The following is a 27161-nucleotide window of genomic DNA, read 5'->3' as shown; positions in this document are numbered from 1 at the left end:
TTTGATGGCATACATCACAGTCACGTGGCGTCAGCGCTGTATCAAGTCGGATAAAATTTCTAACCGGCATGCACTGCTTCAAGTCAGCCGCCGATTGGTCTGCGCAGAGCTGCATGAAGTCGAACAAGCCTAAATTCTGCTTGCCTCCGCAAAAATGGTCTTCAGTGGACAGCCCACTGTCTTTGGAACAATGTTCGTACTTTTGCGGCAGACACACGCAAAGTGTGTTTCTGTATCTTTTCTTTGAAAAACAAACCGATAAGGTTAAAAATAAAAGAAGAACAAATGTGAAGCGAGCCATTCTATCCATTTTGACACCTTTTCATTCATAGCGGTTACCAAGCAACACCATTACGCGCCAGCTGCAGCTTGATGACACAAGCGTACCGCGGTTCGGATACAAATAATATAATGTGAACTCAGTCCATTGTGGCAGGGGGAGGAATCGAACTCGGGTTCGGAACAGGCAATCGAACCAAGTGTGAAAGCGCCCTAAAAGGTGGCTTGAAGACTGTCTACAACTCTGCATATCCTTACAGAATGCACTGTTGACGTTTGATGTCTGCGCGAGCACGGTGCGCAAAGGTATGGAAATACATATGTTGACAAGCAGGTAGGACATCGGACCGAATGCAATGATTGGGCGAACATTTTTTGGTCCTGTGACTTCAACATAAAATATGTAGGCCTACATGCTTTTATATTTAGACCACTTCTATTATTGTTTGCTATAAGGATGTGAAGAGAGTTTCAACCTGTATAGACCTTATGCGCCAGAGAAACGCGGGCGCCGCCATCTTTAGAATATTGTCTTTGAACTTCCGTTTTTGCGGTCGCTCTGTATATTCCTATGGCATTGCTGTCCAGGAGTAATTAGCTTTTGAAGTGGATTTACTTAACCCTTATGTGCTGTTGGGGATGTTTTCATCCACTACAGGGTATTTTTTAGTCTTAATTTGGCCATAACTTTCTCCGTGTTTCAGAAAACGGAATGATTTTTGTTGACTAATCTTATTTTGACACATATTTTGGGAAAATGCTTTGAAATTTTTCAAAAACTCAACAGTACACTGTGGGCAAATTCACTACCCTTTCGTTATGTTCGTGGCTGAAAACAGCCACTACTTTAAACTGCTGTAAAAATGTATCAGATAAATATTTTTTTTACATTTTTTTTGCATAAATCTATTAATCAACCTCAGTCCTGCTCAAAACTACTAAATGTTTAAAAAAAAATCTGTATTTTAACTCTTTAATTGCCAAATTCATAAATTATGTCACCGATTTGGGAAAAAAAACACACAAAATGACTTATTTTCTATATAAAATGTGAATGTGGACTGGATTTTTTTTAACCTTTTATCACAGTCTTGGACATGTCAAAGATCAGAAACAACATTGGTTTTGATGCATTGTTAGTTTTTGTGTAGCATCAGATTTTAACTTTTTCTCCCTCATTTACTGTTTGTGGCTGTTTTTGCCCCATTGACTTCCATTATAACCACTTTTTTTTTTATTGCAAAGCCATGACACCATATAATCATGCATTTTTGATTGTTGGTGGTTTTCCCTGTTGGGAAGAGGTACAATTTGTCATTTTTACTGTTGATAACCAGGTGGCACCATTAACCCTTTAGATAGGCCTGTGCAAAAAAAAAGCTTAGTTTCTGGCTTTTACATGGAGTTATATGGAGTATAATAGCATAGTGTGTGTGTGTGTGTGTGTGTGTGTGTGTGTGTGTGTGTGTGTGTGTGTGTGTGTGTGTGTGTGTGTGTGTGTGTGTGTGTGTGTGTGTGTGTGTGTGTGAGAGAGAGAGTAGGAGAACTCACCTTGATGCGTCTGAGAAAATCAAAATATGCACCTCAGCTCTCAGAACTACATGGAGTAAACAAAAACAAAGTAAGTGTATTTATGCATCTGCTGCCTTTTGATGGTGAGAAATGCAGACTAAACAAAGCAAGTGGATTTAAACACTTGCATGCAAGCCTGCTGGTCATTTGATGGTGAGAAGAGCAGCAAGCAACATGAGAAAGGGCTTGACTTGTAGTGAAGTTTTAGAGATGAATATGCAGCCTGACCCCTCCAGCGAGCTGCAGGATGTATTGTCTTCTCCCTCCGGCACCACAGACTCAGGAGAGTCAGATCCTGATTTGGATGTGGCACCCTCATCATCCTCTCTAGCTTCCACTGAAGGCAAGGAGGATTCGGAGGATCCTGGATCTGGGTGGATTGGGAGAAACGGCGAAGTGTGGTTTTCCACCAACGCGGAGACAACTCCCTTTCTTCAGCCTGCCAACTCCCGTGACTCCAGGGCCGACGCGCTATACCATCGCAAGGGTCCAGAACATGGATTCTGTGTTCAACGGATTCTGTTTTTTACGGAGCAGATGATTGACCTCATTGTCAGCATGACCAACCTCCATGGGCACCGCACAATGAGAAACTGGACCGGGGAGTCCACAGATCTCCGTGCCTACATGGGGCTACTGATTTTGGCCGGCGTCTACAGGTCCAGAGGGGAGTCCACACGTTGCCTGTGGGATCATCGCCTTCCCCTCCTATTTTTACTCCGTAAAAAACAGATTGAACACAGAATCCATGTTCTGGACCCTTGCGATGGCATAGCGCGTCGGCCCTGGAGTCACGGGAGTTGGCAGGCTGAAGAAAGGGAGCTGTCTCCGCGTTGGTGGAAAACCACACTTCGCCGGTTTTTTTTTCCAAAATCCGTGACATCATTTATGAATTTGGCAATTAAAGAGTTAAAATCCTGATTTTTTTTTTTAACATTTAGTAGTTTTGAGCAGGACTTAGGTTGATTAATAGATTTATGCAAAAAAAATTGAAAAAAATATTTATCTGATACATTTTTACAGCAGTTTAAAGTCGTGGCTGTTTTCAGCCACGAACATAACGAAAGGGTAGTGAATTTGAACAATGCACATGGGTTAATGTAAAATTAAAGGGGTCATATAATGGTACATGCACTTTTACAAGTTGATTGTGCCTCCTGTAAGGGAGCACGTTTATCAATAAACAGTCAGACGAGATGCTTCATATCCAGAGTTTTTACTTAGAATGAATTGTGATTTATATAATTTTATTTAATTTAATTTAATAATTTAATTATACACAAGTGCATGAGCTCGTATGTACTTCCCCTTTAAATCAACTCATCCCAAGTTCACCGTGAATAAATGAGTGCACTTAAAGTGCACTAAGACAGCGACACTCTATATATTCACAAGCCCCAATCTCACAAAAAACACACGTGACAACACAGATCATACATCGGCCTTTAACTAAACAGGGCAATTTATATAAATTCAACTGTATACATTTAATCACCCTACCGTTACAAACACACATGAACGATTTGCGCGCAAACCGCGTGCCACCAGCTGATAACTCTAGCGTTTTACATTGGATTCGCCCCGTATCGCACTTCACCCAATAATACAACACAATACCTAGCAAAAATACATTTAGTAACACTAATATTCACATGTGTGCAAATGTACGCTTCATATACCTGTAAGGGAGCACGTTTATCAATAAACAGTCAGACGAGATGCTTCATATCCAGAGTTTTTAATGAAGCTCTCGCGAGAAGAACTCCCCAACTATTAGTACGCACACGCACACACGACCAATCAGATACACTTATCCCAAACATGTCATCATTACATTTTTAACCTCATACGAAATCACTAAACATATGAATTAATGCAAAACATAACATTTCAACGTCCTTAACAACATTAATATTTTATAATTATTTAAACTGATTACTGGATTAAACCTCAGGTGAACACATACAGTAAATCTTGTTAACATTTTACTCAGCATATTACAATTGTACTGAAATGTGTGTTGGCAGTGCCTGTAAACAACCATCATAAAATGATAAAAATCCATCCAGTGGTTTTTTTTATTAATCTTCTTATATGTTTTCCCCTCTCTCAAATCAAGCCGTTCGATTTTGTGACATCACAAAATCGACGCCCCTCACACGATTGTTGATTGACAGCTTTCAACACAGACCCGCCCTCGCTCGAGAGCGAGCTGTCAATCATAGTCCGCGCGAAATTGATGAAACGTTGGAGCACTGTCTATGAGCAGAATGGCGTCTAAGCGATTGTGGTGTTCTGTTCTTGGGTGTAATAACGAACACAGCAGTCATTTTGATGTTCCTAAATCCCAACCGCTGAAGACGCAGTGGCTGAGTTTGTTTTCGAAGGGAATATTCCCCACGATCAACAGCAATGCTTTCATGTTTGCGCGAATCATTTCACCAGACTGCTTTATAAACGAGGGTCAGTAACGTTATAAAGCTGGTTTTGCTAAGAAGCTGCTCCTGAAAAAAGGATCGGTACCAACTATTCGTGTTCCTGCTGCACCTCCAGAAGAAATGAAGTGAGTGTAACGTTTTATTAACCTTTATATTAATCTTTATATTAATCTTTGCAAATTGCTTGCACGCTTCACGATGAATGCGGCTGTTTACACTCAGGGTAACGTTACATTACGGCATGTTTATGTACGACGTTCTCAATATCACGTCTACCATGGTACAGTTAGTGTTACTACAGTAAATCCATGGTAAATGATGGTGATATGTAGATTGAAAAGCCTTCTGACTGTATCGTTGCACAGTGTTTCTCCTGTTTGTCAGCGCTGTTTCATCTGGCTTTAAACTAGTTTAAATCACAGAGCCATTTGTGTGTTCTTCACTGGATCTCACAGCACTGTTTAGTGGTCAAGACCGATCAAGTAAACGTTTCATCTCTTTTCCCGCCAGCGTTTTCTTTTTAAAGTTGCCATGCAGCGACCAACAGCATTTTTGATTATTTTCTCAAAACTTTAATGGCCCCCAGAATATTTTGTCGGAAGAATATGAACATGCATATCAAAAGAAATAAAAGAGCCTCTGCTTTTTTTTTTTTTTTAAGTTTAAAGTTTAAAGTTTTATTCTAGTTTATGCATTTTTTGTATTATCAACACTTGAATGTGGTTTCATCTCTGGAAGAATTTCAAATTTTTGTCATTTCATCTGAATGTCAACATTTGTCTGTTGAAACAGTTTTCCGATTACCTTCTACTTTGCTGTATGGTATAGGACAGTGGTCGGCAACAGGAATAAAATCAGCAAAGGCAATAATATCTGACCCGCGCCAGGTGTTGTGCCGAATTTCGACCCCCTGCCAAATTATTGGGTTGTACCATGTGAGGGAGTTCTCCCCTCCCCTCCTATAGAGTTGGTTGGGTCCATAGCCCGTCTTTTCCAAAACGTTTTCTCAGGAAGGCTACCGCGGCACCGCCGGCGCCTACCGATAGCTGGGCCGGCGTCAGGGAGGATGGATGGGAGGAAGAGGCCAGGAGGTATGGAAGCTTGTTTCCGCCACAGAATAGAACATTTTAAAAGATAGGCCTAATTGCGACTTTTTATCTCACAATTGCGAGTTTACATCTCGCAATTCTGTCATTATTTCTCAGAATTGCAAGATATAAAGTCGCAATTGCGTGTTATAAAGTCAGAATTGCGAGATATAAAGTCAGAATTGCGTGAAATAAAGTCGCAATTGCATGTTATAAAGTCAGAATTGCAAGCCTACCCATGACAAGATTTCACTGCACGTTACTGGTACCTGGCTCAAGCATGCAAACAATAAAATATTTAACTGTTATATATATATATATATATATATATATATATATATATATATATATATATATATATATATATATATATATATATGTGTGTGTGTGTGTGTGTGTGTGTGTGTGTGTATGTATGTGTGTGTATATATATATATATATATATATATATATATATATATATATATATATATAGAGAGAGAGAGAGATAGAGAGAGAGAGAGAGAGAGAGAGAGAGAGAGAGAGAGAGAGAGAGAGAGGGAGGGAGTTAAGAGGATGCCTGGGAATAATGCTAAGTGTAAAAGTAGGCTACGTCAAATAATTGTTACAATAAGTTATGCTCCATTGTGTAACAAGCAAATTAAAATGATACACTTGTATTATTCACAATATGGAAAGAGGAAATAAAACATAGTTCGTTAAGAACATGACTCAAACATGCTATTAATGGGCTTATTCAAGTCTATTATTTTTTTCCATTCCGCATCTCCCACATATGTGTGTTTTAGCAAGGCGGTCTGTGTTGCAAGTTGGTGAATGAAGATACTTGGCAGGTTACGTGTCACTACTGCTTTATAAATGTATCCACTTTAAAAACCGGACACGTTACACAAATGTGGCATTTTTCATCAATTAATTTCTTAAATTATCCTTTGACTATGTTATGGCGCCATCTAGTGGCCAAATTCTTCCTTCCGACCCCTGGTATAGGATATGTGATCGTTTTATGAAACAAGTTGATTTAAGTAGCCTATTCTCAAAAAAAAAAAAAAAAAAAAAAAAGGATCGACTTGAATTAGCCTGTTGCTTAAGTTTGGGATATAAGATGTTTTTTTCTTTCTTACAGAGTCAGGCTACAAACGTTCATGATGTCCAAGAACAAGCTGTATATATATATATGCACTACACTACATGTTGCAATTTGTCAGGCACTTTTACTTTTACATTACTTTTATAAAGTTTAAAATGCTACAAAAAAATGATATAAATGATATATTAAACTTTTTTTTTTTTTTTTTTTTTACATAATTGATATATGCATATCCAATCTGTGGTGGTTCTGCGAGATAGATTACCTTTCAAAATAAAATGAATGCATTATAATAATCTAAAAAAGTCCTTGCGTTGGCCGGGAATCGAACCCGGGTCAACTGCTTGGAAGGCAGCTATGCTAACCACTATACCACCAACGCATGTGTAGTGTTATAACCGGCAGTCATTGATTGCACTCCGTAACAAATATTTGTTTTCATTATTATTGCGTTTCTTGTAGAGTAATCTGAGAGTACAACCCCAAATAAAGTAAAGCCATGAACCTTTTTTGAGGTTCTGAATAAACTCTTAAAAAGCTACGGGCTCGTCCGGGATTTGAACCCGGGACCTCTCGCACCCAAAGCGAGAATCATACCCCTAGACCAACGAGCCATAACATTACTAATTCTGTGGTAGGTTATGAATCATCTGTTGTGTACTGGGTGTCTAAAAGATCTGATTATTTTTTGATGTCATATTTTGATAAAACCCCGTGAAAGTATAATGAACTAAAACACTGTAAACGCACAACCACATGGGGGAAAGTCGTCAATTGTCTGTCTAAACAACTCATTCCGTCCATAATTATCACGGCCGGTTAGCTCAGTTGGTTAGAGCGTGGTGCTAATAACGCCAAGGTCGCGGGTTCGATCCCCGTACTGGCCACAGTATCTTTTCTTTCACATGTTCAAGAACCTAGATTGATTTAAACGGTTTAAAAACAAACATTTGTTTTTGCAATTTCTCCTCAGTCTTTCATTCAACATTATTCACAAAATTCTAACATTCACTTAATCAAATAGTTGAAAGACTATTCCCATTCATTTGCCCCCAGTTTCAGAGTTTCTAGACTAAAATGCATGTTGGAGCAGTTTTAACTGAAAGGAACTTGTACCGATGAACTTGTAACTTGTTTTGTATGAAGATTCCCACCAGTAATGTTTTTTTCTAAGGCATGTTTATTAAAGCTACTAAATGTTCTAATTGAACTATCCTGGCTTAATCTAAACCCTGTCTGTGAAACCAGGCCATGGTATGTTTTTTAAGTTCACCTTAATGATCAAGAAAACTTAAAAGTGACAAGTCATGACTTCCTGTTTCACTGGGCTCTAAATATGAAGTGACACAGGCCAAATGTTTTGTCATCCATCAGATGAGAAGACCTAGTAAGAATACAGTTATGTGTGAGAAAAGGTTGTTGAACAGTACAAATTATGAAATGGCTCAGATATGGTTTCATTTTGGGAATTTACACTATGTGAGCAATAATCAAGTTGTTAAAAATCAACTGGTGATGGTGGAGGATGTGTGTCCATATTGGCCCCCCATGCACTGAGGGTTGTTTATGAGGAGGATCAAAGTTGGAGAATTGCAGTTGCTGGTTGGGTCTCCAAAACTATAATCAGACCTCATTTATATAACCACAACCTGTTTGAGAGTTGCAATAATTATGGCAATTATGGCAGACAGAAACATACACGTTACCAAACTCTTTTAAGTACCAACTGATATTAAATCAACACCTGATTGAATTTGTCAGGAAGCTTAAAATTGGCTTTGGATGGATCTTCCAGCACGGCATAGATCCAAATCACATCTCAAAATGAACAACAGTTCACTGACCACAGAATGAAGGTTTTGCCATGGAAATAACCCCATATAAAAACCTGTGGGATGAGCTGTAGCACAATTGAATAGTTCTTTCTTAATTCTAGAGAATTTAAGAGTGTACGTACTCTTAACTATATACCAAAGAATCCAATTCTACTCCGTTTCATGTGGATTTACAAAGGTCTGACTTTGACTTAACATACTCTTTGAATCTAAAAATATAAGTGAAATACTTACAAAAAGTATACTTTAAAAAAGTGAGAAATAACTGCTAATTTTCAGCAACACCCAACCAGCATTCACCACAAAGGTTATGGCTGGAGGGTTTGATGGATCCTTCCATGTGGGCTATTGTAACTTCTCCCGTACACACTTTATACGTTCTTGTTGGTTATTGTGCATGTGAAAAAAAGAATCAGTCTCACCCCAACAAGTCCAGATACATTTTCGATTTTTATTTTCCTTTTTGGACAGTTTATTTTCCAGTGTTATCCATAATCATTTCCTTTGTCATTTTTGCATAATTCTTATAAGGCTATTACGAGGGCCATTGCTATGGTTTCACACCAACCTGCATAGCAATTGGAAGACCAAAAAAAGGGGCTGACACTGACCCATTAGCAAGAATGAGTAAAACATGACTTGACATTTCATTGGCACAAAATTGTCTCTTTCACCCATCCAAATATTAGAACCTTTAATAAACATGAATTCTGAATATCAAAAACTGAAATTAAAAAGAACAAAGAGTTTAGTTTAGTGTACGTTTTAGAGACTTTGGGAACCTTGGGACTTCTACTGCACAAGCAACTACATCCCTGGGACTTCCAAAGCAAATGGCAGTTTGAAAATACTTTTGTAGTGAAAGTCCCTCTTTTTTAAGTCAGAAAAGTTGTAAAGGCTGCATGGAATCCTTTCCCAGAGTCAGAGAATCAGGGATGGGGACAGAGACGAGTGAAATGTCTGCAACAAAATGGCTACCCTAGGGAACGAGGCAAAAGTACAGCTGGTTACCCATTTCCTATGAATTAATTTGACTTCAACCAGAAGCAACATCTTTCAGAGGTATACAGTATATTTTTCCCAAACCCCACTGCAAAGGCAACTATGAAACAGAGCAGCTTAATAAACCAAAAAAATAACCTTTGTAATGAAATAATGTTTTTGTAATTAAGTCATATCAAAAATCACTTAAACCTGGATCATTACATATCTGAAGCATGGTCAGGAGTACTTTTGTTTTCCTTCAATTTTTGATTTCGCTCTGAAATGCAAACAGCTTGTCTCATTTCATACTAATTCAGGTGAACCTGGTAGAGATCACCCCTCATAAAGAGAACAATGTTTACCAACAGTTTTGTTTTTAAGGGTCACTGAGAGACTAAATTCAAGACCCTTACTAGCAGAAGTAATTTGAGCAGAGGAACTGTGCTGATATACTGGGGGTCAGAGAAGTGGTCAGTCCACATCCAAATGGGTCAAATGAGGGATAATAGTAAAGGGGAAACCAGGAGGTTGCAACATAACCATTGAAGGACACACATTTTAAAAACGTTTGGGTCCCCATGGAGATGATCTCGCAGCAGCCACAGGTGCACCAAAACTGGGGAAGTCCTCAGAGCTGCTCATATCCGGAGCCTAAAGCCAAAAACACAGGCGACAACAGGTTCAATTACTCTATTAGTATTATGCACGAATCTATGGCTCAATTTCAGTAATTTACTCTGCAGCAGATTCTCACTCAAGACAAAACATTGGTTTACCGGTGCACTGCCAGTGGTCCAAGGAGCCTCCCGCACAACAAAGCCCTTTGATGGGCCACGAGGTTCATCCATGCTGGAGGCAGTGGAACCAGAAGGCTTCATATAGGCCATTTTGGCTTCATTTTCAACTACGTCGGCCAACTAAGGGTAAAGAAAATGATATGTTCAAAAATGTAGTACTTTAAAATTAATAACCTTTAATAGTCTTCTTCTGCTAAAGTATAGCATAATCTTACATATTCCTCCTCCAGGTTCAGAAGGTGATCAATGGCTTCATCAACCTGCTCTGGACGGCCAGTCACAGTCACTAAATTTGGATCTGCAGCTCCACTCTGAGGGAACCGAACATCAACCTGGAAAATACAAAATAATATATAGAATATGTACAAACATTTATTAAAAGTGCATTGAAATTTTTATATATATTATATATATGGGGTGGAACGGTACACAGAAGTCACGGTTCGGTTCATACCTCGGTTCAGACATCACGGTTCGGTACGAGTTCGGTACAATGGAGGGAAAAGCAAAACAAAAATGTAGAAGGCAATTTTTTTTTTTATTGTGCATGTCTGTAGGCTGTTCCACCAAAGGAAAATAAATGTTTTAAGCCTTGTATTTTTTAAATAAGTTTTATTAATAAAGTAAAGGCATAGAACCAGTAGTGCATTGCCAATAGTTTCATATAATTAGTTTATTCATTAAATTAATAAAAAGACAAAAAGACCTTGAGATATGTTTGGTAATTGTACCTGAATGAATTTAAAATTAATTTGCTATATTTCAGATCAATATATTGGTTTTCCTTAATTTTAATAACACAAATTATTTATAATTCAGATGAGAATAAAGTTAATTTCTGTATAAAATAATACTACCATTAAAAACAAATTTGATTTTCTTTTAATCAATGTAGAATGTGTAACTTACTAGTTGGGTTACAGTTGTAGGTTACAGTTTGACAAAAGCACAATGTTGTGTTTTATTACGAGTGTACACAAATATAAGGTAACACTTTGCAGTTTGAATGATGTCCAATGAACAAAATGAGTATGTTTTTATGTTTCCACTGTTCGATCGCGCCTCTCTGAACACACACGCGCACACAACATATTCCAGCATTGCAAACTTGACATCGCAGCCTGTCCATTATAGCCCGTCTATGATTATAGCCATAGATATGTCTATGATTATAGCCCATAAGTTATAGCCACGGAGCTTCAGAGCTAAGGCGGAGCTACAGATTAGGTGTCCCTAAAGAACCCGCGTATCTAACAGTAGTTCCGCATTACTTTAATTAATTTGCACGCGAGTTTTATTTATTTTTATACCGTGTATTCTCCGTGTGTATTCATGCACCGAACCGTGACGCCCGTACCGTCTCGGTTCAATACGAATACATGTACCGTTCCACCCCATACATATACATATACATACATATATATATATATATATATATATATAGGGGTGTAACGATACGCGTATTCGTATCGAACCGTTCGGTACGAGGCTTTCGGTACGCATTACGTACCGAACGGTTCGTTGGACCATTTTTTCTGCCGACCAAAATTTCGTTATTTCAAATGAAGGCGCGTCGCGGGTGGCAAGCGCGCTCATAGAGGCTGGCGCGACGACAACATCAACTGGCAAATGCAATGCAAGGAACGAAACTGAGCTACTCTTATTGTGTTTGTGTGGACCGTTTATCAGTTTTGACCTGTGAAGCGGGACTCGCGAGCCCTTATGCGCGAGCCTGATCAAGCAACACCACACAGCGCTAAGAGATCCAGACCAGTAAAGAAAGCATTTGAATTTCAAATGCTTTTTGAATTCGCCACTGAAGTAATAACATCGCTGCGAGATCTAGTGAGAAACATGCACATTTCTCTGTTATTAACGGATCAAACAGCGCTGACGTGGAAACCAGGAAGAAACATCGTGCCATGAATGAACTGGCCGGTGTCCACAGATCAGCAACATTCACCGTGGAATGGATTTGCTGTAGTAACACTAACTGCAAGGTATGGAAGTTTGTCAGGAATAGTGGGCTATAATGCTTTCAAGTAACATTACGTCTGTTTTATTTTGACATTATGAATACAATTGCTGCCCTCAAATGTTAATCTGAACTAAAATAAACCTGTTTATAACTACTACAATATTACATTTCATTTTGTCCAAGGAGCTGTTTTGTTTTATTTGCTCCTAAGAAGAGTCAAGTATAGCTCCATTATTGCTCAGTAAAAAAAGCAACAAAAAAATAAATAAAAAAATCATACTTTATGTTAGTTTCATAAAAAAAAAAAAAAATTAATTCAAGCAAATTTCTCTGCCATTTATTTATTTTTGCTGTAGCCTATGGAAAACGTACCGAACCGAACCGTGACACAAGTGTATCGTATCGAACCGAACCGTGAATTTTGTGAACCGTTACACCCCTAATAAATAAATAAATATATATATATATATATATATAAAAAAAAAATGTAAACCCACCAACAGTCAAAATAGAAGTCAAATACTTGGTCCTAAAAAGATGACACCACCACCATCTTACCTTAAACTCATCCATGATCTTGCGGATTCCCTTGCCACGTGCCCCTATGATGCGAGCGTGGACTCTGCTGTCCAGGGTGATGTCTTCAGAGATCATTTCCTCCAGCTCACCCACTATAGCCTGAATGGCATCACGTGCCGCCACAGCATTTTGCTCATAGCCAGTAATGGTAATCTGATCCTAAAAGACAGAAAATAAATAAATGGCATGTTTTCAAAGAAATAAGCTTTTGCTTAATCAGTTTTTAGGCTCCAGCCTGTTACCTGGTTCTCATCATTTTTCTCTGGAAACTGAATGTTGACCTCATGCTCGTTGCGGATTTGGGTGATAATGGCGCCTTTGCGTCCAATAATCTTGGGGTGATACTTGGGATCCACAGTGATGGTCAGCTTGAAGCTCCTGAGAGCCTGCAGACAAAAAATATATAATTTAGTAATTACATAATGAGTAATTATAGAGTGGAAATAATTTGAACAGTGTTTCATTTGCAACTCAGATTTCAAACTCACTCGATCCTCCTGTTCAGCCTGAAGCTCTTTGACGCGCTCAAGAAGACCCTCTTTAGCGCGGTCAAGGTGGGAGGCCAGGCCAGTAATGGAGATAATGTGAGACTGTAACTCATGAGCAGGCACTTGAATATTAACCTGTAAGAAAATATATTTGTCAGGAATGACATGACAACAGCAAAAAAATGAAAAAGAAAAAGCAATGCATCTCTAAACACATCTCTAGGTTTATAATTCAACAAATCAGCTGTAAAGAAACCAACCTCAAACTCATCCATCATCTTGCGAATTCCACTTCCTTTTTGGCCAATGATGTAACGATGAAGCTCAAAAGGCACTTCCACCGCAATGGTCACAGGAACCAAAGCCTAAACGACAAATATTGATTGAACAATCAACAAAATGCACCGGAATACACAAATCAGAACTGTGTACAATGGAAATAGCAGTCGCACCTTTAGCGCCTCAACAGCAGCTTCACACCTCTCTTTGCGGCCAGAGAGCACAATGACGTCGCACTTCTTCGGGGCCAAAGGATCAGCAGGTTCTTTCACCTCTCCATTGGCTTCTCCATTCTCCTGAACTGGAGCATCAGCTGATGGAGCTGAATAAACAAAAGCCACAGATTTGACCTTAGGCTTGCCATAGAAATAATATGCATGCGATTCTATTTGCATGTTCTGCAGAAAAAGACTGGGTCATAGGGGGCCTTCATTGAATATGAAGATGAATGCAAAGCCATAAAAAAAACTTGAAGTTAAAGGGTAATGTGTCCCCCCTTAAAGTACTCTTGTAAACATGTTAAACGATTACATTTTTGCTTGCCATTTAGTTGTTCATGACCACAAAACAAACTTTGGACTGCATGCATAAACGTTCCAAGGGGCACAGAATGACTTCAGGGATCTTGAATTGAGACATCAAATTTTCCTTGATCTTTTGACATAAGAGGTCGTTGTACTATACAAATATCCTATAAGTTTCAGAACTCAACACTTCCTTGTTTGACAAAACTTAAGCTTTCAATGAAACCAAGCTCAGAAAACGACTCGTTTCAGATTTGTCTCATTGGTCATGCGATGAAAGGCCGCCTCTGCAGAAGATCACTAACGCCTACAACGTCTCTTTAGCCCTGCCTATTGATTCACACATCATGTAGTAGTAAATATGAGACCGGTGCAAACACAGGATTACTCCAGCGTTTTATAGTGACAAGTTGTGGAAAAAAAAAGTCTTTGCATTGGCATCCTTGTGATCCTAACATTAAGCAAGCGTGGATGAACCATATTTAATGAAGTTCCAGTCAGATCACGTCAATAAGACACTTTGTTTGTTCGCTTCATTTTACTGCGGATTCATTTTTAAACGATACAGTTCGACGAAGGCTACAACATGTTTCATTTAAAACTCGACACTGCAAATGACAATGTATTTTTTCCGCTTTATCTCTAAAAGGATGAACTATGAATATCCTAAGTACGACAGTTCATTGATAATTCCGTTTACACAAAACGCAGCAAGTCATCCTTTATAATAAGATATTTTTCAACAACGGAAGTTTTCAAAACTACTCCCAACGTGTAATGGCGGAGACATTGAAATTTATTTTAATATGTAAAACTGTTACCCAATCATAGCAGTTTACTTCCAAGTCTTGAATGCGGCACGCCCATCAAAACGGAGTGTTTCAAAGAGAGGGTCAAAAACAGGGTAGAAAATAGCTTATTACTTCTAAATTAGGATGTTTTTGATGTAAAAATCTTGATAACAAGTGGACCTCAGAGAACATTATAATAAAAAAAAACGCAGATCCATGAGCAGTGTTAATTTTGACAGCAAATTTTTTATTTAGTTTTAGTCTTTTGACTGCATATGTACAGCTCTATGTGCATGGCTGCACGCTTCAGGTACGTGCGCATAGAAAACCATACCAAATACAGCTTTCTATTGCGTCGTCACTCTTATTCAGATCATCCATATGTCTGCTCTTCTCTTTCTCCCAGACGTTTACATTTTTGAACGTTTTATGAGACATGCATCCAGCGCATGCCAACTCATGTCCCGCCGGGTAGATCAGCATGTTACAGCTCAAATGTGAGCATCTACCACAAACGCAAGACATCAGTTCTGACTGGATTTCTTCCCAAAACGTTGCACCCTAACATGTCAACGAATAAAAACTTGACGAAAATGTTAGATCAATAGATTTGTCAGTTTTTGTCATTCAAAACTGTTTTTATTTAGTTCTCGTTTATGAAAAAAAAAAAATTTGTTAACGAAAATAAATGACGAAAATTATTTGTCAACAAAATTAACACTGTTCATGAGTCATGCCACCTTTAAGCATTTGAATTAATACCTTAACATTCAAATCTAAATTAAGATGCTTAAAAAAAAAAACCCCACAAAATCAATATGCAAACATTTGTTTTTGAACACTTCTGGAACACAGAACATACCTCACAAAACAAATCATGGTTAATTTTATAAATAGTTTAGTCAATTACAGCAGAAATAATGGAAAAAAGCTTCCCCACATCTTACCCTTATTGTAAGTCATACCAAATTGCCATCACTGAAGTGTAAATGTAAGTGTTAATGTGATATCACAACAATGAAGATTTCAAGTTGAGCCATTTTGGTGTCTTATTGTACAAGGGAGAGTTGAGCCTTTTATTTAAAAAGATCAAGAAACATTTGATTTTCCCTAATATGGCCTTTAATTATCGACAGTCACTGTGGTATTTACCTTGCTGGTCCTCTCTGTCTGGAAACTTGATCTGCACATTGTGGTCTTTAGTAATCTGCTGTATGCGAGAGCCCTTCGGCCCCATTATGGAGCGGTGGAACTTCTGAGTGATCACACACTCCATGGTCACTTGTGCATCCTGCAGATTTAGGGAATGTACAGTCCATTACCTCCTTAAAACAGCACAATAACTGCAGTTGTCTGAGATGGGAACTGCATTCATTTATTGCAGATTTTTACATCTACTCACCAAATCATCAATCAACTCCAGCATGCGTTTCTTGGCAGCCTCCACACAATCTTTGGCTCCCTTTAGGGTGACCTTATCACTCTGAGAGCCAGTTCGGGGGAAACTGACTATAACACCACCATACTCATCAGCGATGTCCCTCAGGACTTGGCCACGACGTGCCACAAAGAAACGATGGTGCTTGGGATCGACGATCATGGAATCCTCAACAACATTATCCTGATATTAGAAATATGAGAGCAAAAGGAAACCAGTCAGAAGATAATTTTACTGATCATCAATGTTGAGGTTAAAATAGATGAACATGGGACTAACCAAGCTCTTAATGAGTGCCTCCAGCTCTTTCTGTGCTTCTACTACAGCTTCCTCTGTACCGATGACTGTGATCAGCTCCTGATCCTTATCTTCAGCAGTAGGGAAGATGATCCTGGCGCCTGTGCTGTCCCGTACTTTGCGGATATTTGCACCTCCTTTTCCAATAAGGAACTTGTGGTATTCAGGTTTGGCACGAAGCTCAGCTGTGTGGCTTTTAGTTTGCTATTAAAAAACAAGTTGATTAAAGTACATTAAATTGTTTTAAGAGCAACAATCACTGGGCTTGTGTTAAAAGCAGTTTGGATACTTGTACTAACAAAGCCTGTGCCCAAATAAAATTCCAAGCATAACACCAGTATTACCGGCTTTAAGTTTCAAGTTCTTCAAGGAAACCCATCCCTTTAAACATACCTTCTCTTCTGCCAGAGACAGCAGCTGTTTCTTGGCTTTCTCAACCTCCTCCGCTGGGCCTCTGATTGTCACTGCATCGATGCCAGAGCCCTCCGTTGGGAAATGGATATGCACACCACCACACTCCTCCATGATGGAACGCACAAAACGCCCCTTAGAACCAATTAGGGAATTGTGCAGTTTTGAGGGGATGGACACCTCCATCTCTGTAATATTTGCCTGCACAGATATTTGAGAACAATGAATAAATTATCTTCAATCCATATTCACATACTATTCAAATGTTTGGGGTGTGTAATGTTTTTAAAAAGAAGTCTCTAATGCTCACCAAGGTTGCATTTACTTGAGCAAAAATAAAAGTACTATATGAACTATATGAACCGTTTTTAAAAATACAAAATTTTTAGAGCCCAAACCCCTATTGTGGTATTTTAAAGGTTCCTAATTTTATTTTGGAGTTCTCCTACAATAGATTTGATCCAAGGTCAAAACTCATTTCTCATAATATACACTGCACAGCACCTCTTTAAGTGTCTGAAAACTGTTTGTTCGAAGATTCTGTCTCTAAACCCTCCCTTCGGAGAGCCTACTATGCTCTGATTATTCAGATGGCCCAAGTATGGTCTACTGCTTACAGTGTGTGTCAAACGAAACGCCTATTACCATATCTAAAATTTCAGCTCCCAGAGGCTTCCTCAGCACTTGTATACACAGTGATATGAACAGTGACAATGGCGTCCATTTTACTGTATCAATTCAAGCCAGAATCCTTTTTCTTTTGATGTACAAAAATCTCTGTCTTCTCGACATGTCAACAACACGAACTAAACACTTCCAAGCCTCAGCTACAACTACAGTGTTTTGGCTGATCTAAGTAGACGTTTGCGGGCAGCCAATTTTGTCAGCTATTTTTACATTTAGTTTTAGTCCTGTGTCAAATGTACTTTTTAGTTTTAATCTTATTTAGTTAAGCTTGCCCCATTTTCATTCAATCAAGTTTTAGTCGACAAAGCCTGGGCAATTTAGTCCAGTCTGTCAATGAAAACTTAGCCATATCTTCATCATGCTGCATAATGGTTAAATTGATAAGCTAACGATTATTTAGCTTAAAATGATAAAATCACAATTGTTTTAAATTCTTGAAATCTGGAAACCGCAAGCATTAAAACTCGTAGCAGCTTGTTAAAAACAATCTGTTATACAAAAGCAAAGAGGTTTTAGTAATGCTTTTATTTTTAAAACTACATTTTAGTCTCAACAATATTGTATGTTGATATAGTCACAGTTATCGTTTAATGACGTTGGTGTCGTCTTATCGTCTCATCTTAGTCATGGAAGAAAAGGTAAAATAATATTTTGTCATAGATTTCTTTAACAAAATTAACACTAGACCATAGTCTTGCATTATGCAAATGTATTACAAACCTACGTAGGAATTACTGACGACTCGTTTAGGCAGTTCAGAATAGATTATTTGTTTTAGGATACATTAACTATTTGATGTGCACTTTGATTTTTAAATCTTTGCAGACCTTTTCCATTCACAAACACACTGCTATATTACACACTGCATGAATGGTAACATTCGCAAATGCATAATAGCTTTTAACAAATGTGATGGACATTTAACCTCACATTAAAGTTGATTTAAAAAAATTGAATAAATAAACTCACCAGTTCTTTTTGAATGGCAAGGATTCTGGTTTTTGCTGCCTCACAGTTTGCCTTCTTCCCAGTGATGACAATCATTTCAGAGTTGCTGTTTTCGGCAGGTAGGTCAATCTTAGTGTTAGTCTCTTCACGAATCTAATAAAGAAAAAAGCGCCAGTAAAGTAAACCGTCTGTGAATGGACGAACGTGCAAGTCTTAAAAAGTAACTACCGGTACTCACCTTCTTTATATTTGCTCCTCCTTTGCCAATTATATTTTTGTGGAATTGCTTGAAAATGGGAACTGAGACAGAAAAGCTGTTCTCAACCTGGAAAAAGAACAAAAGTAGGCTCGTTTAAAAAAGGGCTAAAAATTTACTTATTTCACAGATTAAGCCCAAAACACAGAGCCTTTCAAACTCCATTGGATTGTGTGCACTAGCACAGGCGGTCAACATGGGTACTACAAAGTTTCATTCTTGTCCAGTGTCTGTTATTTCTCTATAGAAGCTGACAGATAAAATTGCCTTTATATTCATTTAAACTAGAGCTCCATGCATTTCTTAATCCGGTCACACAAGCACTCGTCAATGTGGGAGTCTATTGCCGTTGCAGCCAAATTTGCCAAAATTCAAGTTGCACGCTGTACGCATACCCTCGTGTGTAAAAACGTAAGCATACTACGGGCTTTAAGGCCCATTTACACCATAAATAGTTAATTTTAATTAAAAGGAATAGGGAAGACCACACCACAGCAATAACGATATATTTGGAAACACTTTCAGAATAACTTTAGTGGCAGACAACAGACCTGCTGCCTGTGCTATATAATATAAAGATAATAGATATAATAAACTATGTAATTGTTCATTGTGTGGACACTAATATAGTTCACTCTTGACACTCTATACTGTGCTTAGAACATGACAGACATGGGGTGTATCAATCAGCTCCATTGTTTAGTAAGTGCATTGACAAGGGATTTCCAGGACTTTTAATTTACAAAGATGGACAGTAAATAAAACCAATAAATGTTTAGATGTTAAGTGGGATCAAAACCATTGCCATTGTGTTTGTGTTCCTGATATATTGATCACAATATCAGCAAATGAGTAAAAAGACACGGCAAGAGAAAATTCAGGAAAAATTACTATTTCTGTTTACCATTTCAGCCACCACTTTCTGCATAAACTTTGCACATTTTTCCACCTCAGTGCGAGGCCCACGCAGTTGTACAATGTCACTTTTCTGCGCTGGGTCAGGGAAGTTGATGATGACCTGAAAGCAAGGGGGAAGAAAGATTATTTCTCCCTTATATGTAAACAAAAACATGTGATTGGAAAAAAACCATGCATCCCAAAACACTTACCTCAGGGAACTTATCCCGAACTTCCTTAATTTTCTCCCCTTTCTGTCCGATGATGGCTCGATGAAAACGCTGTTCAATGATCATGTCCTTTGTACGCTCATTCTCCTGTTGAAATCATGACATTCTTAGAGACTTTAAGTCAAGAGTTGCCAGGCAACTCCTGCAAATAACCCAGAGGACTTTTGGGTTTTTTTCCCACCGACACATGCACCTGACTCCACTTTAAGAATTATGCAAACCAATTTACAGCAGACAGAAATGATAGAGTAAACCATTTAAGACAAACGCAACTGTTACACACATATAACAAGTGGTAAACCCTAAACGAAAGAACACCGAAGAGAGAACAGTAAACAGAGCTGCCTTTATTCAATTACAAATCCATCCAACTTGCCATGCGTGACGCTAGCTCCAGCAGCTCCTTCTTGGCCTCCTGCACGCCCTGGGGATCACCCTCGATACGGATAAGGTTACTCTTCTCATGGTCAGGTGGAATGCGGACTGACACTTTGTGCAGTTCCTTTATGCGGTTAACTAGGTGTGGAGAGAAAAGCACACGTTATGTGTTTGCATAATATCTGCTTTAAATTTCACAACAGCTGTATACTCACTGTTTGCACCGCTTTTCCCAATTAAGTGTCGGTGGAACTTGGGGTCCACACTTATTTCAGTGTAGTCCATTCGACTAACCTATAAAGAACACATGAAAACCAACCAAACTGTTTAGGCCACATTGAGGCCAAAACATAAAGCAAGTAGAAAACTGTGTTTTTCATGTAATAGGGAGATTAGTCTTACCAAATCTGTAACGATTTCTTGAATCTGGCCCTGTACTATCTGTACGTCTTTAGTGGGCCCCTCCAGCGTGATCCTGTCCTCACCCTCGGTGAACTCAATGTGCACCTGTTAATAAACAGAGCATTACAGGGTTAGTTCACCCAAAATGCCATCATTTACTCACCCTCATGTCATTCCAAACCCATAAGATAATATATGTTCATCTGCAGAACACAAATGACAATATTTTAATAAAACCTGAGAGAATACTTTCCCCTACACTGAAAATCCATTCCACCAAAACTTTGACGCTTCAAAAAGTTCATAAAGACCTTTCATAGTAAAAGTAATCCATATAAATCAAGCGATTTAAGCCAAGTCTTCTGAAGAGACGCAATCGATTATTTAATCTAGGCTTTTAATCATATAATGAACATAGATAAATGCACATACATAGAGCACATCAAATATGGTCAATGGAAGTTCAAGGCTGCTTGCTAGACGCATGAACTATTGAGGTTTGTTGTTCTTAACTCTTTCCCCTCCATTGACGTAATTTCCTGTCATTTATGACAACGCTTCCCCGCCATTGACAATTGATCAATGTTCATATACGAATAAAAGCTTAAATTAAATGTTCAAGGCAACTGTGATCTTGCAATTCATATAGATTATATATGGATTACTTTTACAATTATTTTGAAGCATCAACGCTTTGATCTGATTGTCTTTAGAAACTCATCAGTAGCAACAGAGAACAAGTAAATGCTCATACTGTTGCTTCCAGGCTATGTATCATTTTATAAGACTTATATGAAATGATTAATGTATCTGCAACTACTGTGTGCTTCTTGGCTCAAGCCCCATGTCATTCTGAACTACCTGTGCTGGTTGATGCAATTACTGCTACCTTTGAACAGTCACTTTGACATGTAAATGGTCAAAAACATCTGTTGAAAATGATCAACATCTACACATGCCCCTCACGGAGCAAAACAATGGATATTCAGGCCAAGCACTCTGATGTGATAAGGGAAAAGTTGACTCGCCTTGGGCATTTGCTGCGTGATCTTTGCCAGATTCTGTCCTTTCTTGCCAATAATGAAACGATGAAGCCAAGAGGGAGCAGAGACTGAGGACACAGTGTAGCTGTTAGCCTGTGCGGAGAGAGTAAGGGTCAAAGGTTACAGTCAAATTGATAGCCCTTCTACCGTTACATTAATACATTTCCTAAATTAAAGCGAAAAGAGAAAAGCGCAAAAGGAGCTTGAGGGAAAGAATTCTTGTACGGAAACATGGGCGGAGGAAAACAGGCTTGTTTACCTTGGCATACACTTCAGTGAGTGCCTGGCCCAGCCGGTCTGGCTCCCCACGCAGGATTACTGTCTCTGAGCTGCTGTCGAGGGGTGGGATCTCGACCGAGACGCCGGTCCTGTCCAGGATCTCTTGCAGGGTGTTACCCTTAGGCCCAATCACATACTTATGCTGAGATTTCTTCACCTCCACTGCAATAGTGGTTGCATTCTTCTTCTGAAAGAAGCAAAAGGCCACATTTTAAACATCTTCCTCAGTCGCTTTCAGGTTCATCAATACTTATTTCACATGGATATGTAGTCCAGTGAGTTTCAGCAGCAGTGGATTTGGAAAAGTCAATAAAAGTCCATTAATTATTATGTCATTGCTCACCTTCTCCTCATAAATCTTCTTGATCTTGGCCAAGGCCAGGGCCACCTGCTCTTTTTCCCCAGTGATGACAATCTCAGTTTTGTTCACACTGGGTGGAGGGACATTAATGCGGGCTCCCGTCTCCTGCATCAATTCCCCCACTAGCTTGCTATAAGCTCCAGTGAGGAAGGGGTGGTACACCTTTTCAATGTTAATTCTCTCCACAGCACGCTTATCCTGCAATTTATTGAAAACATCATCATCACCACCATCTTCTAGACTTAATCTGATATATAACTGTGTAATAACAGAGTTAAACAAAAAAATGGAATAAAGTTCCAGACCTGCTCGGCAGAGATGAGCAGGATCTCGTGCTTGGCCTTCTCCAAGCCTTCCTTGGTTCCAGAGATCTTGATCAGGTTACTGGGGTCTTCGGGTCTAGGGATCTGGATCTTGGTGGCAGTCTTCAGCTCGAGCTCCTGCAGCTTCTCCCCATTCTTGCCGATGACAAAGCGATGATGTTCTTTGGGGATGGCCACAGTAGCTGAAGCCTGTTGTAAAGTAAAGTATTTTCAGGAGTTACTAGGGATATACAACTATTATAATTCTGAGAAATACAGACAAGCTGACAAGTTATTTTCATGACCAATAGCAATAAATTGTCAATTAAAATTGTATGCTATTATCTAAATAAATGTTTAAACATAACTAAAAAGCAAGTGTTTAAACCGTACAAGTGAAATGAATACTAATTTGAAATTTGCTATACATTAACATATTTTTTTGAATTACAATTTTAAAGATTAACTAGCTTAACCAGCATTATATGATAACAGTAACTTAAATTTTAAAACAGAGCAAATTAGCGCACAATTAAATAGATTTTTTATATTTATATACATTTTTATAAATAAACTACTAATACTAGCTGATAACCAATATAATGGCAATATATTGTGCCTTTCTACAAGCTGCCCAAAATGTGTTATAAGCATAACAATTATATTACCTGAGTCTGCAGTCGGGACACAATCTCTTTGCGGGCTTTCATGACAGCGTCATGTTTCCCAGAGACCATTATGGAGAGGCCTTGGTCTTTAGCCATGGAGAGTTCCAGGTGGGCTCCAGTCTTGTGCATGATGTCAAGACACACTTTAGCCTGGTCTCCTTCTCCAAACTGGTTTATGTCCTTGTACTTGCGCTCTTCCAGAGGCACATGGAAAACCTGTATTTATCCAAGCGGAAAACAGTCAAACCAATGAATAACCAGTCCCCAGGTAAGATAGTGACTGTAACTAGCTCGATTGCCATACCTGGGTAATTATTGAGGACTTGAGAGGTTTGAGTTTAGACGTCCAGGCATTTCCAGTCTCCTGTACCCCCTCTGGCAAAGGCTTTTCAGGCAGAGGGGGAAAGGCATCCTTGTAGGTGGGGAGGCTATCCTCCTCTTCAACACCGCTAGAGCCCGCCACAGCAGCTAACGGGGAAGATAGGTACAACGTTCAGCATTCACATTGCCAGAGAATGGTTACGGACTAGTCAAAATGACCAAAACCACCATTTACCTTTGACCTGCTCTGGCAGAAGGCCACTGCGGTGCTCATTAAAGCTTTCTTGCGTAAGTACAGCGACTGAGCTCATGGTCGAAATCCCACGTTTACACGGAGTCCGAGTGTGCCACTAGGATAGGAAGAGCTCAGGTGATTACTACATAAAAGGAACAGTGCCTGGCTGAAGTTACGACCAAGATAAAAACAAAATACAACTTGGCAGTTAAGATATGAACCATTTGTCAACATGGGTGGAGCTTATACCTTTTCACGATAACAGATTAAAGTCAGCAGCATGACAAATTCACACCAAAATGAAAATGCATGTTATTGATTTTATTGTGAAAGATTCATTTATGTAGGTTTCATAATTTTTAAATAAATCATAACTCGATCTTCCAGTGAAATGACAGACTTCTCTCTGGTGACATAAGTCAGACTTCTCCAATCATTTACTCCACTTAGGCTAAACCCTGCCTCTTTCTTCCATGCAGCCTCCATCCAATCAAAAACAATTGATAGAATCAAGTCACCACCCAAATCTTTTTCGATAATCAATTTCACTCTCAAAAACAATACAGAAAAAAGATCTGTCGCCACTTACGATTGCATCGCAACTTTATAGAAAGGGGAAAAACCAAGGCTATATTTTGGAAAATAACTTCATGATTTCACAAAATAATGTGGTTTTGTTCAGAGCAAAATAAGTGAACACAGCCTGTAGGAGCAAATTTAAAACACCATTTAAGGACTTATCCATTTTGTGGAAGGTCAAAGTTGCCCATCTGTTACCTTGGACAAGGGCTAATTCTAAGCCATGGAGTTAAATGAACGAGCTCTAAAGCTAAGAGGATTTCCCCACTAACCCTTATTTGTTGTACCCCTAGCATGCAGGGCAGCAAAAAGAGAATTTTTTTTCTACTTCGTAAATAAAAGTTCCACAAAGCACGCTCGCATTTAATTGAAAACATGCACGCCACACCTCAGTGAAACGTCTACTTGGCAGACTGCTCTCCTACTCCCCGCACAGGACTGTGAGGAAACTAAAAAGACAAGAACATAAAAGCTGAGGCTACTGTTACAGCCATGCAGCCTTGAGTCATGAAAGACCACTTATATTCACTGCTGAAATTACAATGTCAAAGACTTGCATGGCTCTTCAAAAGTAGGTAGCGAAAATGGTGTGCAGAAATTGTAGAGTAAAATGGAAGACTATAGATGGACTAACCCTTGGGACAATTGGCTAATCACTATTGTATTAAGTCATACAACATTCTTTCCAGTTCACTGTGACAATATGGCCCCTCAAACACAAACTCCCAACCTCTCTACACAGTACAAGGCTGTTTTAATGTGCTTTTCTCTGAATACCCCTTCCAGGGCCTCTTCCTCTACAGGCCTCCTAAAGACTTGGACCCAGAGGCTAAACACATACATACAGCTCCTCAAGGCAGATCAAAAGCACTCCTGGGGAGCTGATCCACAAACCGAACACTAAAAAAATACTTCAGATGCTCAAATTACATTTAATCATATGACCACTCATAAGATTTGATCTTAATAATCACAGCACACAACTTGTGATCCCATGGCTACAAACAAGGATCTTGCAGTTCAAAGCAAACATTAGGCCTGTCAGGAAATCAATCTAGTAGAAACAAGGCGGTGGTCAGTGATCTTACCAGCTAAATGGTCAGTTACCAGATAATCCGTCCTGTAAAGCTGCCCGTTCGTGTCAGCCTGCCAGCTTTTGCCTAAGACAAAACAGAATCAAGGGAAATGGGGGGGGGGGAAATCAGACTGTCACTTATGAAGCAAAACCACTTTAGTTTGCCAGAACTTAGTTACACGTGGCATAATTTGTTTGCATTTCATTTGACCTTGCGTAATTCTTATTTAAATACATGCAAATGTGACTCATTAAAGCTGGAAATGGGAACTGAAAGACTGATCAATCCTGTTCAGTCACTTACTTGTGATCTTCGTTCACGAATTTCAAATTATTAAATCATAACCATGCTTAAAGATACATTGAATATACTCGCAAACATGTGCATAAATACTTCAAATACGCAAAATTAAACAAAAAAACTAATGCATGTCTTTAAGTGTTGAAATGGCCCTCTCGCGTCTTGCTAACGTGGCCATTCCTGCGTATGTCAGATTTAAATATGGCGGATTTACATCCGAATTTCTCTAAGAATGACACAAAAAGGGAGACTGGGATAATAGCTCAACGTATTTTTAATAAACACAATGTTTTATGTGTCTAAAAAACGACTTTTGTATGTAAAATCTTCACAGCACTGCTACGTCAACTCATGACACGCCATGCTAACGGCTAACGGAGTAGGAAAGACGGATTTCTCGTTTAACACTTAATTTCTCAACAATTCACATCTAGAAACATTTAAATCCCGGGAGAGGTTGACGGGTATATATTTAATAGAATTAGTGGTGTCTTTCGTTGTAAGATACGTCAGTTTTTGTGGTTTGCGGAGATGAAAAACTTGTTCTGGCTAGACACCAACTCCAGTAAACTTTGAGCTGCGCGTGCGCGATAGTGACACGTACACCAGCTAGCGCAAGCGCTAACACACACTGGATTAGGAAAACTTTACTCTTATTGATCCATTATAACCTAATACTCCGAGATTGACAACGCCTAACAAGTATGCACTAAAAACACGACCTTTGCTGATGGCCGAGTGTGAATGTTTATTCAAGATCAGCATTAGTGACTGTCCACACAAAGTCCACGTAGGCATTAGATCAAAGGGTGAAACAGTGGGGAGAAATTGACATGGAGTCGAGCCAGAGCACATTTGCACGGCAGAACGTTCCTCTAACGATGTACGTGTATCAGAAGTCAAGCTTAAAGTAAAGCAGACGTTCGGATGTATAACATATACCCTACTGATTGATTTGGAGAATGAAGAGTGACTTACTTGTGTTTGTGTTCCCGTCTGCCCTGTGTGGTGCAGAAGCTTGTAGTGAAACTCCACTGGCGAAAGGGAGGAGCAGCAGCCTGTGAGTTATATAGCTCAAGTCTCCTCCAATCACATTCCCTCACGTCACTGCCCGTGCAGATCATGCATTTCTCTCTGGAGAGGGTTTCTTAAGATCATATTTTTCTTACTGGTTGAGGTTGTCATTGCTATTTCTCTGTATTTTTTTTTCTCTTTCTCTTTCCTTTTCATTTTATGTTAATGTATTCAGTGCTGTTTCTTTTTTTTTTGCAAAGAAATACATAATTATCTCTGGAGAGAAAAAACGGTGTTCAAATGTAGTGGTGGGGATT

At 38.9% G+C, this 27161-nt stretch overlaps 1 protein-coding gene across 1 annotated transcript; it reads right to left on the bottom strand.

The window, feature by feature from the left end:
- Positions 1-8733: 8733 nt before the first annotated feature.
- Positions 8734-26952, bottom strand: hdlbpa (high density lipoprotein binding protein a). The gene is made up of 28 exons (XM_082136705.1): positions 26809-26952; positions 25543-25614; positions 23876-23990; positions 23624-23787; positions 23320-23535; positions 22655-22861; positions 22332-22547; positions 21969-22175; positions 21695-21802; positions 20667-20771; positions 20480-20558; positions 20263-20402; positions 19869-19973; positions 19664-19777; positions 18742-18828; positions 18525-18656; positions 16851-17069; positions 16440-16661; positions 16125-16343; positions 15875-16013; positions 13581-13729; positions 13389-13493; positions 13129-13263; positions 12883-13026; positions 12620-12799; positions 10299-10415; positions 10063-10203; positions 8734-9937 (listed from the first exon to the last, which is right to left on the bottom strand). Exons 3-28 carry the CDS (start codon positions 23949-23951, stop codon positions 9845-9847), a joined length of 3819 nt encoding a protein of 1272 aa, XP_081992831.1. The 5' UTR covers positions 23952-23990; positions 25543-25614; positions 26809-26952; the 3' UTR covers positions 8734-9844.
- Positions 26953-27161: the final 209 nt, after the last annotated feature.

The sequence above is a fragment of the Leuciscus leuciscus genome (assembly GCF_965113295.1).
Source record: "Leuciscus leuciscus genome assembly, chromosome: 14".
NCBI classification, from domain to species: Eukaryota; Metazoa; Chordata; class Actinopteri; order Cypriniformes; family Leuciscidae; genus Leuciscus; species Leuciscus leuciscus.
This window is presented reverse-complemented; position numbering and strand designations above follow the sequence as displayed.

Coding starts and splice junctions, on each gene's coding strand:
- hdlbpa (XM_082136705.1), bottom strand. CDS start 23,951: ATGAGCTCAGTCGCTGTACTTACGCAAGAAAGCTTTAATGAGCACCGC. Junction 22,862..23,319: donor TGTCCCGACTGCAGACTCAG/GTAATATAATTG, acceptor ACTTTACAACAG/GCTTCAGCTACTGTGGCCAT. Junction 13,264..13,388: donor AGATGATGGATGAGTTTGAG/GTTGGTTTCTTT, acceptor ATTTTCTTACAG/GTTAATATTCAAGTGCCTGC.